The sequence below is a fragment of the Dendrobates tinctorius genome, unplaced genomic scaffold, assembly GCF_039654945.1.
Source record: "Dendrobates tinctorius isolate UK_male_01 unplaced genomic scaffold, ASM3965494v1 ptg000043l, whole genome shotgun sequence".
Taxonomy (NCBI): Eukaryota; Metazoa; Chordata; class Amphibia; order Anura; family Dendrobatidae; genus Dendrobates; species Dendrobates tinctorius.
This window is the reverse complement of record NW_027361711.1, coordinates 1,668,997-1,683,433: the sequence shown is the minus strand read 5'-3', so window position 1 is coordinate 1,683,433 and position 14,437 is coordinate 1,668,997. Positions and strand designations below refer to the sequence as shown.

The following is a 14,437-nucleotide window of genomic DNA, read 5'->3' as shown; positions in this document are numbered from 1 at the left end:
GACTTCTCCCATCTGTGCTCTCTTCTTTGACCTGTCTACCCCATGTGCTATCCCCCTTGTCTGCTGTCTCTCTCCTTCCTGTGCTGTGTTCTCCCCTCATGATGTCCCATTTGAGCTTTCTCCCCCCTGTGCACTGTCTCTCTCACCCCTGTGTCTGACCGTGTACAGAACATACCACAGCTCCTGGGCAGGGGAGAAAGCAGAAGACAATACTGACATTAAAGCAGGAGATGGCAGAGGATACATTTTGTGAGGTAAAATATTGTTTAAAAATAGTCAATGAAATATTTTACCTCACAAAATGAATCCTCTGTGAGGCGGTCGGTGAACGTCCTCCGCTTGGAGTTCTGGGATACGGTGACATCTGGACAGTACAGGAAATGGAAACATTACAAGGCAATTATATAAATAGATGTTTGTTGCATTGGCTATTGAGGGTTTGCTCTTGTCATGGTATCTGGAATTTTGGTCTGACAAGCGAAGGGTTAATTGTTAGAGCCTCTCTTTGACCTCAGGGAGGGTATTTATGGCCACAGGCGAGCAACCTTCCCTGTCGTTTATACTTCATACTTGAGTGTGTCCGACCCTGTCTTTGCTAAGTGCCTCTCGCCTGTTCCCGTGTCTATGGTGTGTATGATCTGGTCTGGTTTCTGGTTTTGTCTTTTGGCTTTCTGATTTGGTACCGTCCTGCTCGACCCGTGTTCTGCCCTTTGGCTTCCTTCGACTACCCTCTCGCTTTCTCATTTTGTACCGTGCAGCCCGACCCGTGCCTGACCTGCTTGCCTGACCATTCTTGTTCTGCCTGATTCTGTACCGCATTGCTCCTCCTGTGTATGACTTCTGGATTGTCTTACCATCGCTACTGTATAAACCCCTGGCTCTCTGAGCCCCCTGCCCGTCACCTCAGCGTCCCTGCGATAAGCTCCGCCCCCTCTGACGTCACAGGTCACGTGGTGCTAGGTCCTGCAGCCTCTGAGCGCTTCTACCAGCGCTCTGCTCCTTCCACAGGTCCTGCGACCTCCCAAACTGTGTTCCTACACAGGCCCCTCTGACAGCCCCGTGGTCTGAGTTGCTATGCTGACGCCAGGACCGCTGACCGGTCACGCTACCCTCCTGCAGATAAGGGTAAGCGTGATAGCTCTATGTGCCAGTAATAATAGCAATATGTTGATAAATGGTGCTAACCTGATGTGGTGGCGGAGCTTTACCAAAAAATGCACAAATAGTAAAATATTTACAAACCAATTTATGTCAGAGAACATTCAAAGGTAATTCAAAGAAGCTAAGCATACAGTATCTACTTAGACATGACGGATCTGAAACTTTCCAGTGGGATCAGAAATGAACCATTTCTCCCAAAGCTTGTACTGTGAGCAGGGGAACTTCCATGGTTTGAATCGTCCATTCCAGTGAAGCAGCTTGGCATCCTGAACCACATTCTGAGAGAGCTGGTTTTCTGGACTCAACCCTTTGGTATATAAATGATAGAAGATAAATATACATGTCAGAATAATGTTTCATATTTTTGTTTGCAACTTAAGTCATTTAAAAACAAAAAATAAGCCTGTTAACCTGGTTCAAGATGGAAGGTTTGTAGGTGTTTTTAAAGTTTAATATCATAGGACCCTACAATACTTTATCCCAATGATTTCAGACTCCATAATCTTAAACTTCCTGTCTGCAAGACGGCACCAGTACTGTGGGAAGCGCTACACCATGGTTAATTTTGATCAATCACAGTTTTAAGTGTGCCCTTTATCCTCTTCTCGAAATAGACCGCATCGCTGCCTCCAATTTTCTTAAATGTTCCTACAAATGGATGTACCAACATGTCCAGAATATTGTGTGGACACAGAAGCTGGGCCCAGCACAGTCACCGTGGAAGATGGCCTTAAGTGGCAGCTGACCTCCTGCTGCAGCATTTATAAGGTTGTGAGAGGGCGTTGACTCATTGTTTTCAGTCCCCTTGAGATGCAATCAAGTGGTGCTGAAGGTGGGCATGGCTACCTGAGACTATACAATAACGTCTGGGTCTGCCAGGGATGGTGGCTTATTAGGTCTTACCATAATAAGGGTTTAACAAGTCTCTTGTTCGTATTAAGACTGACAGGTCTGACATACATAAGTATTACAGGCTAGTATTAGACCAGTGATTAAAGTGTAACATTTTCAAGTCCCATAGAGAAATGACGTAAAAAGAAAAAAAAAAAAAATCTCTATTCTGCTAGTTTCCCATCCTTTAATGCATGCACCAAAACGCAGTTGACTATACTTTTGTGCATCTCTGTAAAAATGAGCACTGCAGGAACAGATGTCAAATGTGCTTCAAAATTACTCCACCCACCTCATTTTAGAAAATGGAGCCATCAGGGGTTTTGTCTGAATCACTTTTGGAGACTCACAGGGAAACCTCAATGTAGAACACTTGATAAATGTTAACCGAGCCTTAAAAGTGATCCCAAATGGTACCAATAAAAACTTTCATTTCCATCCACCAAAACAACATTCCTCACTCAGTGTCCATCATCTATCAATGGATTGGAAATATAGAGGGTTGCCACATTACTAGTAGCACAAAACCTCTGGAAAAGCGATGTCTTCCCCAGGGCTGTGGAGTCAGTAACCCAAACCTCCAACACCGATTGCTCAATTTCCCTGACTTACAACTCCCAACTCCACAGCCCTGGTCACTACTGAGCATGTGCATAAAGTGCAGCACTGATTCATATCAACTACGACTCCACTGCAGTGGTCACTGCTGAGCATGTACATATAGTGCAGCACAGATTCATCTAATCTACAACTCCACAGCAGTGGTCACTACTGAGCATATACATAAAGTGCAGCACAGATTCATCTCATCTACGACTCCACAGCACTGCCTCACTACTGAGCATGTACATAAAGTGCAGCACAGATTCATCTCACCTCCGACCCCACAGCCCTGCCTCACTACTGAGCCTGTACATAAAGTGCAGCACAGATTCATCTCATCTACGACTCCACAGCAGTGGTCACTACTGAGCATGTACATAAAGTGCAGCACAGATTCATCTCATCTACGACTCCACAGCACTGCCTCACTACTGAGCATGTACATAAAGTGCAGCACAGATTCATCTCACCTCCGACCCCACAGCCCTGCCTCACTACTGAGCCTGTACATAAAGTGCAGCACAGATTCATCTCATCTACGACTCCACAGCAGTGGTCACTACTGAGCATGTACATAAAGTGCAGCACAGATTCATCTCATCTACGACTCCACAGCAGTGGTCACTACTGAGCATGTACATAAAGTGCAGCACAGATTCATCTCATCTACGACTCCACAGCACTGGTCACTACTGAGCATGTACATAAAGTGCTGCACAGATTCATCTCATCTACGACTCCACAGCAGTGGTCACTACTGAGCATGTACATAAAGTGCTGCACAGATTCATCTCATCTACGACTCCACAGCACTGGTCACTACTGAGTATGTGCATAAAGTGCAGCACAGATTCATCTCAACTATGACTCCACAGCACTGGTCACTACTGAGCATGTACATAAAGTTCAGCACAGATTCATCTCATCTACGACTCCACAGCAGTGGTCACTACTGAGCATGTACATAAAGTGCAGCACAGATTCATCTCATCTACGACTCCACGGCACTGGTCACTACTGAGTATGTGCATAAAGTGCAGCACAGATTCATCTCACCTCTGACTCCACAGCACTGGTCACTACTGAGCATGTCCATAAAGTGCAGCACAGATTCATCTCCACTATGACTCCACAGCACTGGTCACTACTGAGCATGTGCATAAAGTTCAGCACAGATTCATCTCAACTATGACTCCACAGCCCTGCCTCACTACTGAGCCTGTACATAAAGTGCAGCACAGATTCATCTCATCTACGACTCCACAGCAGTGGTCACTACTGAGCATGTACATAAAGTGCAGCACAGATTCATCTCATCTACGACTCCACAGCAGTGGTCACTACTGAGCATGTACATAAAGTGCTGCACAGATTCATCTCATCTACGACTCCACAGCACTGGTCACTACTGAGTATGTGCATAAAGTGCAGCACAGATTCATCTCACCTCTGACTCCACAGCACTGGTCACTACTGAGCATGTACATAAAGTGCAGCACAGATTCATCTCCACTATGACTCCTCAGCACTGGTCACTACTGAGCATGTGCATAAAGTTCAGCACAGATTCATCTCAACTATGACTCCACAGCCCTGCCTCACTACTGAGCATGTACATAAAGTGCAGCACAGATTCATCTCAACTACGACTCCACAGCAGTGGTCACTACTGAGCATGTACATAAACTGCAGCACAGATTCATCTCAACTCCAACTACACAGCACTGGTCACTACTGGGCATGTGCATAAAGTGCAGCACAGATTCATCTCCACAGCCCTGGTCACTACTGAGCATGTACATAAAGTGCAGCACAGATTCATCTCATCTACGACTCCACAGCACTGGTCACTACTGAGCATGTACATAAAGGGCAGCACAGATTCATCTCATCTACAGCTCCACAGCACTGGTCACTACTGGGCATGTGCATAAAGTGCAACACAGATTCATCTCAACTAAAAGACGAGATCCTTAGATCAGGAAACGAACAGACATTTATAGGACATTTCACAACTTTCCCAAATTCTTATGAAAACATTTACAGCACATCCTGCAGTGAACCCAATTTATTATATATTGTTTGAGTTGGTCCATTTTATACCGACTCCACCAAAATGGACACCGACTCCAAGTTCACAGCCCTGGTCTCCCCCCCAAAAAAGAAAATACAGTGATACCTGCCCTCCCAAATCCAAATTCCCCCCTCCCTCCTAAGCCCTACAGTTAGCATTACTTTAATGGGAAAAGCCCAATTAACAAATGTTAAGAAGCAATTACAATATTAACATAATATAGAAGAATGAGGCCTGGGCATAGTTACCTAGATGCCGTATGTGCCAGGCTGGAGGGATGACGGAATATTTTTCATGGAACACAATAAGCATGGGGGGAGTACTTACTCCACCTCCAACAGTGCTGCTGTACAGATTCTCTCTGAAAATAATATAAAGTATCTTTGTCAGTATTGCGTATCCTCTTAGTGCACAAATTGGGTAAATGTTCTAGCAAGGGCAGACAGACATTTCCTGTGTTGACTTTTTAGTCTCTCATGATAACCATTGTAAGAACTAAAGAGGCTGCTGTGTTGGGGGCACCTTGTGTATGAAGACCCCATAGTTCTCTGGAACAACAGGAGCTAGGTATGGGGATGAGATTTTGGGCAAAAGCAGCATTTTATTTACAATTTCCAGAAGGTCATTTCAACACTAGTACATTAGGGTGGCACGGTGGCTCAGTGGTTAGTGCTGCAGACTTGTGGCACTGGGGCCCTGGGTTCAAATCCCACCAAGGACAACATCTGCAAGGAGTTTGTATGTTCTCCCTGTGTTTGTGTGGGTTTCCTCCCACATTCCAAAGACATACTGATAGGGAATTTAGATTGTGAGCCCCATTGGGCACAGCAGTGCTAATGTGTGCAAACTGTAAAGTGCTGCGGAATATGTTAGCGCTATATAAAGATTATTATTATTCTTTTAAGGAATCATTTGTCAGCTGTGACAGTTTTTAGCATACCTTAATCTGACATTTAAAAATGGCCAAAATATGCTGCTCCTATGTTATAGTGTTCCCTTTATTTTTTTGAGCAGTATATATTTTTCAGGCATTCACAAGTCACTGGTGTATTATACTGAATTACTGGTGTATGTGATATAACTTACTCCACGTTTTTCTTCATCCATTTCTCCAGTTTTTTAGTAATGTGCTGTTGTCTCCATTCAGTCATGTTTGCTACAAATACACCAGGGTTGAAAGAACAGGTACTTGGGCTGATTCCAAGCTTCTGAATTGCCTTCTTTCTGTAATCAAGGAACCCCATGTATGTGTTCTACAAGAGATGGATATTTCTTCTTTACATAGAGCGTAACTAATTACCGTAAAAGTATGTTTATATATGTCAAGTAAGTACAGTATGTCATTGTAGAAAGTTATCTAATACGGGCGTAAAGTGAATTTATAGAGCTCTATAGCAAAATTAAAATCGCCCCAAAACCTGGAGAAAGGAAACTGAAACATCAACAAACTAGAAAGAAATCAAGGTATATAAAAGCGCCATACATTAGAGAAATCACTGCTTTATAGCAGAACGCGTACAATCCATTATTACCTACCAAAAGGTACAATGTTCTTCATTTATAATCAACCATGCCATGCCGGCACGTAACAAAGTCACACAGGTAGGGGTCAAGGGGTAGGGATCTCCAACAGTATCTTGAACAAATAGATCTTGCTATTCATTTTTAGTTGAGTTTTATGGTCATTAAAGTAAATGTAAAGGGCTCATCTCTGCTGTATCTATATACTTTTCCATTTTTTATTGCCATAATGGCGGGCTGAATTTCAGGAAATGAGAAGCCTTGGAGCGTCAGATAAAATTATTATTAGTACCAATGCGTTTTGGTGCCTATCTCAGGGTCAAAGAAACATTTGGTCACTTGTTTTTTTTTACCTTGAGTAAAGTTAGTGTCACACTTAGCGATGCACCAGCGATCCCGACCAGCGATATGACGCGGTCAGGATCGCTGGTGCATCGCTAAGTGGTCGCTAGTGAGCTGCCACACAGGCAGATCTCACCAGCGACATAGCAGCGGTCGGGGGTTGTTACTTACCTGTCAGACGAGGCGATCCTGACGTCCTCCCACCCGCGTCCACGCGTCGCTCGCCGGCGCCACAGGAAGCCCAGCAGGAAGCTGACGACGAGAAACAGTCCAGGACGTTCTCGCGCGATCAGCGATAATCAGCGGGGAAGCCGGTCGGAGGTAAGTATCACACACAGCGATATCGCTGCTACGTCACAAAAACCAGTGACGTTATAGCGATATTGCTAGTGGTATCGCTTAGTGTGACAGGCCCTTTAGGCGCCGAAATGCGCTGGTACTAATAACCTTATCTGAAGCTCCAAGGCTCCCGATTTCCCACAGCACAGCCTGCCTCATGTGATTCTCTCCATTCTGATAAATACACATCTGGAAGATATTGTAAGTCCTCCAGCCACGGGGCAGCAGGAGCGGACATCCATGCCTAAACAGATGTTATGCCTTCACACAACACCAACAGGTGAGCACAACAAGCCCATCAGTGGTGTTCTTTTTAAGCTACCCTATTTTGTGTGCTTTTGCCCCCTTGCAGCGCTGGGGTCCTGGGTTCAAATCTCACCAAGGACAACATCTGCAAGGAGTTTGTATGTTCTCCCCATATTTGCGTGGGTTTCCTCCCACATTCCAAAGACAATACTGATAAGGAATCTAGATTGTGAGCCCCAATGGGGACAGTGATGATAATGTCTGTAAAGTGCTGTGGAATTAATGGTGCTATATAAGTGAGTAATAATAATATCGGATGCCCACTTGAAAAGAAAAAAAGACTGGATTTGTATAGAGGGAAGAAGAGGCCATAGAACAAGGACAACATTATACCAAATTTAGCAGAACCAAATTACATATTCATAGTAAGTGACAGGTCTTCCTTTAGACACACCTGTATTCCTACACTCGCGATAACGTCTTGAAGTGATGGCAAGTCACAATCATCAGAAAATGCAGCAATGTGTCCTCTTGATATTTTAGTGTTGTAAAGTTCCTGAATATCTCCTGAGAACGACAACAGAACAAAACACTTCAATAAACCAGAGGGTTTAAGACTATGTTATGGGATGACAGTACATGGTGTAAACCATAAAAGAATAAAGTATTTCTAAACATCCTCAACAATAGAGAGAACTAAAAGTATAACCGGCATTGGAGAAAAGAAGTTGGTACTTACTGTCTGGGTATTGCAGGATTGAACCCCAATAACCCATGGTGGTGAGCAATGCGCAATATGAGCCTACGAGTACAGATAATATCTAGATATATACATGTGATTATAGATTGTGGATCAGGGGGGGTTCAACTGCTGGGGCCCCCTCTGATTCCTAGAATGGTGCTCTGAAATGCCATATTAGAGAGGAGTGTGGCCAAACCACTTCATTCTTACTTTACAGGGCAGCTAGACTTAGCCGAGTACAGAAAAAAACAACTGAAAATGTTTAGCATAAGCAAATTCTATTTTTTAGCAAAAAAATAAATGCATTTCAGCAAAGAAAAATCTGAGATCTGGCTGTGAGTGATTGAGCAAAATGTGTTGGATTATATTCAAGACTGTAAATAATAAGAATATAACATCAGTAGAACTAAAGCTTCATCTTAATGATTCATAGAATACATGGTACATTTTGAACTGAAATGGTAAATTCCAGACTGATATGAATAAAACCTTTAAAGGGAATCTGTCACCAGGTTTTTGTTATGTAATCTGAGAGCATCATGATAGAGAGGGTGAGACCCTGATTTCAGCTATATGTCACTTGCTGGTGTGCATGCTATCATTTTAATACAGTCACAGTTTTCTCTGCTGTAGATATAGTAGTGCTTCGAATCCTGAGCTCTCTATAACACCGCCAACACCACTAATTGACAGCTTTTTCACACATCAGTATTTTTGATCAGTATTTCATCAGTATTTGTATGCCAAAACCAGGATTTCAATTATGTTTTTTTCTCGGTAAGTTCCATTCCTGGCCTTGGCATAGAAACACTGATGCAAAATACTGACCAAATACTGACGTGTGAATGAGCCTTAACGCTGTACATTGACAGCTGCCAATCAGTGGTGGAGGCGGGGTTATACATAGCAGAAGGACTAGATGGCATGAGACACTTAGTCCTCTTGATAATCTCCTGCTGATGTGTTAGCACCACGCCAGATCCCTGCTCTGACAGGCAGGGGCTCCGGCGTGTCGCTTCACTCACCCGCAGTGTGGCCGGTTCCTCTCTTCCTCATGCTCTGCATGCTCCCAGCAGTATTTCCAGCCGGGCTTCCAACCGTGTCCTTAGCGCACGCGTGCGCGCTCCCGCCCTCTTAAAGGGCCAGCACGTGCACTTGCTATTTCCTCTCCAGCCAATGGTTGAGAGGCATTATGTATATATGGCTTCCTCTCCACTGGGTAGGTGCCTGAGCTAAATAACTGTCTCTTTATCAGTGGACATAATCATGAATATCTAAGATCCTGCAATGCCTGGACATGAGGAAAGAGACAGAAAACCTATACTAAATTTCTAACTGGAGATATTTGCTAATATTATTATTATTACACCTACTAGATATTGGGAGATGATCTGGGAGATGGATATAAAGGGAACCTGTCAGAAGGATTGTGCACAGTAACCTACAGACACTGTCAGGTCGGCACAATTATATTGATTAAAATGATACCTGGCTGATTAAATCCGTCTTGTGGTTGTTGCGTAATCTTTATTTTCAGTTTTGAGTTAATAATATGCTTGTGCTCCAGGGCGGCCTGTGTGGGGGTCTTCATGTGGTGCTCTGATTCGGTATTCACCAGTATGGCTTCTGACATGTCACTAATCCCTCACTGACCTGCCCGCTAGTTTACATAATGAATATTATATATATATATACATATATATATATATATATATATATATATATATATATATATATATATATAGAGAGAGAGAGAGAGAGAGAGAGAGAGAGAGAGAGAGAGAGAAAAATCACAGCAGGCAGGCGCTGCAGCATGATCGCATGTGTAATATGCAGTCCATTCTTTTCTTTGATGGTATCCATAAATTCCTATAAAAAAAAAAGAAAATTACGGTAGTTTGAAAATGGTGCCGGCAGCGCCTGCGCAGTAGCAGCTATTGGTGATCACCGAGAGCTACTATTGGCTAGGTGCCAGCGAAGTCACCTTGGAGAAAAAAAATTTTTCTCTAGCAAGATGTCACTGCCGGCACTTGCGCAGTAGCAGCCATCGGGATTGCCGATAGCTGCTACTGGCCAGGCAGGTGCCATTTTCAAGCTGATTTTTTTTTTAAGGAATTTATTGTTATCATCAAAGGATGAACTGCACATTACATATGCAATCATGCTACAATATATACAATTTTCATTATGTTAACTAGGGGGCAGGTCACTGAGGGATCAGTGACCTTTACAGTAAGCAGTCTGCATTATGAAGAGCTAAGCAGAGCACCACATGAAGACCCCCCCACAGGCCGCCCCGAGGCACGAGCATATCATTAACTCAAATCTGAAAATGAAGATTAAACAACAACCACAAGACGGATTTCATCACCAGGTATCATTGTAAGGGCTCATACTCACATGCGAGAAACTCGGACGAGTCTCGCACGTCAATACCCGGCACTGCCGCCGGCACTCGGATAGGAGCATTCAGCTGCATAGAAATACATGCAGCTGAATGCGGCAGTGTCGGGTATTGATGTGCGAGACTCGTCCAGGTTTCTCGCATGTGAGTATGAGCCCTAATCAGTATAACGGCGCTGACCTAACACTGTCTGTAGGTTACTGTGCACAATCCTGCTGACAAGTTCCCCCATTTAAGTTGCATTCTTACATTGAGCCACTTGACCTTTCGTTGCTATATTCTATTGCTCAATAGCCTATATATTTCCCTACTGTTTTGTGGGTTTACCTTGTGGACTAGTCTTTTGTTTGACATCCTCATTTGTTAGTTTTTACCATGTGTTTTTCTATTCATAAAGATTTAATATTTTTATCCTGATACTGGCTGTCATAATTAGAGATGTGTGAATTTGTTCGGGTCCCTGCTTATTTGGCAAGCTATAACGCTTAACGAATAAGCTGTAGAGGGAACCCGGATACATGGAGCACGCTGGCTGATCAGCTGTTCGGCTCTGCGGCTGTGTCACAGTCACAACACATGCATGGAGAGCCTGTGTGTTGTGACTGTGACACAGCCACAACACATGAAGCGGAGGAGCCGAACAACTGATCAGCTGGCGCGCTCCATGTATCAGGGCTCCCTCTGCAGCTTATTCGGTAAGTGCTATAGCTTGCCAAATAAGCAGAGAGCTGATCAAATTTTCTCATCTCTACATAGTAACATGGTAACATAGTTATTAAGGTTGAAGGAAGACTTTAAGTCCATCTAGTTCAACCCATATCCTATCTTTCCCTAACATGTTGATCCAGAGGAAGGCAAAAAAAAAACATGTACCAAACAGTAAGCTTCACATTGGGGAAAAAAATTCCTTCCCGACTCCACATACGGCAATCAGACCAGCTCCCTGGATCAACGCAATATTAAGGAAACTAATGTATATACCCTGTAATATTATAATTTTCAAGAAAGGCATCCAGTCCCTTCTTAAATTTTATTAGGGAATCACTCATTACAACATCATATGGCAGAGAGTTCCATAGTCTCACTGCTCTTACAGTATAGAATCTGCGTCTGTGAGTATGCTTAAACCTTCTTTCCTCCAGACGTAGAGGATGCCCCCTTGTCCCTGTCACAGGTCTAAGAGTAAAAAGATCATTAGAAAGGTCTTTGTACTGTCCCCGCATATATTTATACATTGTAATAAGATCACCCCTAAGCCTTTGATTTTCCAAACTAAATAACCCCAAGTGTAATAACCTGTCTTGGTATTGCAGACCCCCTAGTTCCTTAATAACCTTGGTCGCTCTTCTCTGCACCCGCTCCAGTTCAGCTATGTCTTTCTTATACACCGGAGACCAGAACTGTACACTGTATTCTAAGTGTGGTCGCACTAGTGACTTGTACAGAGGTAAAATTATGTTCTCTTCATGGGCATCTATGCTTCTTTTAATGCATCCCATTATTTTATTTGCCTTTGCAGCAGCTGCCTGACACTGGCCACTAAATGTGAGTTTGTCGTCCACCCATACACCCAGGTCTTTTTCAGTGACAGTTTTGCCCAGTGTTTTACAATTACAGTGTTTTACAATCCCCTCACCTAACTAAAATATTTAACCTCTCTCTTTTCTGGTATCTTTCCCTCCTTATTTAAGCATGCCATCATACATCCACTACTTAAAAAACCATCCCTCGACCAAAACTGTGCCGCTAAGTATAGACCTGTCTCTAATCTTCCCTTCATCTCTAAACTCCTGGAACGCCTCGTCCACTCCCGTCTGATCCGCTATCTCTCTGATAACTCTCTTCTCGACCCTCTCCAATCCGGTGTCCACTCTCTACACTCTACTGAAACTAAAGTCTCTAATGATCTACTAACAGCTAAATCTAACGGTCACTATTCCATGATAATTCTCTTGCATCTCTCTGCAGCATTCGACACGGTGGATCATCAGCTCCTCCTCACTATGCTCCGCTCCATCGGCATCAAGGACACCATTCTCTCCTGGGTTTCCTCCTATCTCTCTGACTGCTCCTTTACTGTATCTTTTGCTGGCTCCTCCTCCTCTCATCTTCCCCTTACTGTTGGGGTTCCTCAAGGATCGGTTCTAGGCCCCCTCCTCTTCTCCTTGTACACTGCCCCTATTGGTAAAACAATCAGTGGATTTGGTTTCCAGTACCATCTCTGTGCTGATGACACCCAATTATACGCTTCTTCTCCTGACATCACGCCAGCCTTTCTAGAAAACACCGGCGATTGTCTAAACGCTGTGTCTAACATCATGTCCTCACTATATCTGAAACTGAACCTGTCAAAGACTGAACTCCTTGTGTTTCCTCCCTCAACTAATGCACCTATACCCGACACTGCCATTTCCATGTGTGGTTCCACTATTACTCCCCAGCAACATGCCCGCTGTCTTGGGGTCATACTTGACTCCGAGCTTTCATTCACCCCCCACATCCAATCACTGGATCACTCTTGTTATCTGCATCTCAAAAACATTTCTAGAATTCAACCTTTTCTTACCTTTGACTCTGCAAAAATTCTTACTGTTTCTCTCATTCATTCTCGTCTGGACTAGACTACTGTAACTCTCTTCTAATCGGTCTCCCTCTTACCAAACTTTCCCCCCTCCTATCTGTCTTGAATGCTGCAGCCAGGATCATATTCCTCGCCAATCGTTACACCGATGCCTCTACCTTGTGCCAGTCCTTACACTGGCTACCCATCCACTCCAGAATCCAGTACAAACTTATTGCCCTCACCCACAAAGCACTCCATGGCTCAGCACCACCCTACATCTCCTCCCTTGTTTCAGTCTACCACCCTACCCGTGCCCTCCGTTCTGCTGATGACCTGAGGTTAGCATCCTCGAGAATCAGAACCTCCTACTCCCGTCTCCAAGACTATACACGTGCTGCGCCAATTCTTTGGAATGCACTTCCCAGGTCAATATGAGTAGTCCCCAATCCCTACAATTTTAAGCGTGCCCTGAAAACTCATTTATTCAGACTGGCCTACCGCCTCAACACATTAACCTAACTATCCCTGTGTGGCACAGTCAAAAGTTTTACCATAACCAGGTTCCCCGTATCATGTTCCCACATGCTTTATGCATCTATTAGCCCTCTGTGTCCGTACTGTTACACACTTAACATTTTGGCTGGTCCAAACAATCAGGGCAATTGTTACCACCCACCTTTCGTGTCTCCCCTTTTTCCCTCATAGATTGTAAGCTTGCGAGCAGGGCCCTCATTCCTCTTGGTATCTGTTATGATCTATGTGATTATTGTTATGCTGTAATGTCTATCGTCTGTACAAGTCCCTTCTGAAATGTAAAGTGCTGCGGAATATGTCGGCGCTATAGAAATAAAATTTATTATTATTATTATTAAGCACATAATTATACATCTTGTTCATTCTACCCAAGTGCATGACCTTACATTTATCCCCATTAAAGCTAATTTCCCATTTATCAGCCCAAGCTTCTAGTTTACATAAATCCTCCAGTAATATAAAATTGTCCTCCTCTGTATTGATTACCCTGTAGAGTTTAATGTCATCTGCAAATATTGAAATTCTACTATCTATGCCCCCTACAAGGTCATTAATAAATATGTTAAAAAGAAGCGGGCCCAAAACTGACCCCTGTGGTACCCCACTGCTAACCGTGACCCAGTCCGAGTGTGCTCCATTAATAACCACCCTTTGATTCCTATCACATATTCCTACACATATTTTCCCCTATCCCCATTGTTCTCATTTTATGTATCAACCTTTTGTGTGGCACCGTATCAAAAGCTTTTGAAAAGTCCATGTACACCACGTCCACTGCATTCCCTTGGTCCAGTCCTGAACTTACCTCTTCATAAAAGCTTATCAGATTAGTCTGACCGGAACGGTCCCTTGTAAACCCATGTTGATATTGGGTCATGAGGTTATTCTTCTCCAGATACTCCAGTATTGTAGCTCTTAGAAAACCCTCCAGGATTTTACACACAGTTGAGGTTAAACTTACTGGCCTATAATTTCCAAGTTCAGTTTTTGTCCCCTTTTTGAATATTGGCACCACAT

General features: G+C 43.6%; 1 protein-coding gene across 2 annotated transcripts in view; it reads right to left on the bottom strand.

The window, feature by feature from the left end:
* Positions 1 to 1,226: 1,226 nt before the first annotated feature.
* GLT8D2 (glycosyltransferase 8 domain containing 2) overlaps positions 1,227 to 14,437 on the bottom strand; it is a 52,695-nt gene continuing 39,484 nt past the window's right edge. For both annotated transcript variants that reach the window (XM_073575145.1, XM_073575146.1), the window contains 4 exons: positions 7,632 to 7,744; positions 5,816 to 5,982; positions 4,978 to 5,090; positions 1,227 to 1,468 (listed from right to left, as the gene is read on the bottom strand). In XM_073575145.1, the coding sequence (XP_073431246.1) occupies positions 1,302 to 1,468; positions 4,978 to 5,090; positions 5,816 to 5,982; positions 7,632 to 7,744 (560 nt within the window). In that variant the 3' untranslated portion in view covers positions 1,227 to 1,301. The remainder of the gene's footprint in view (positions 1,469 to 4,977; positions 5,091 to 5,815; positions 5,983 to 7,631; positions 7,745 to 14,437) is intronic.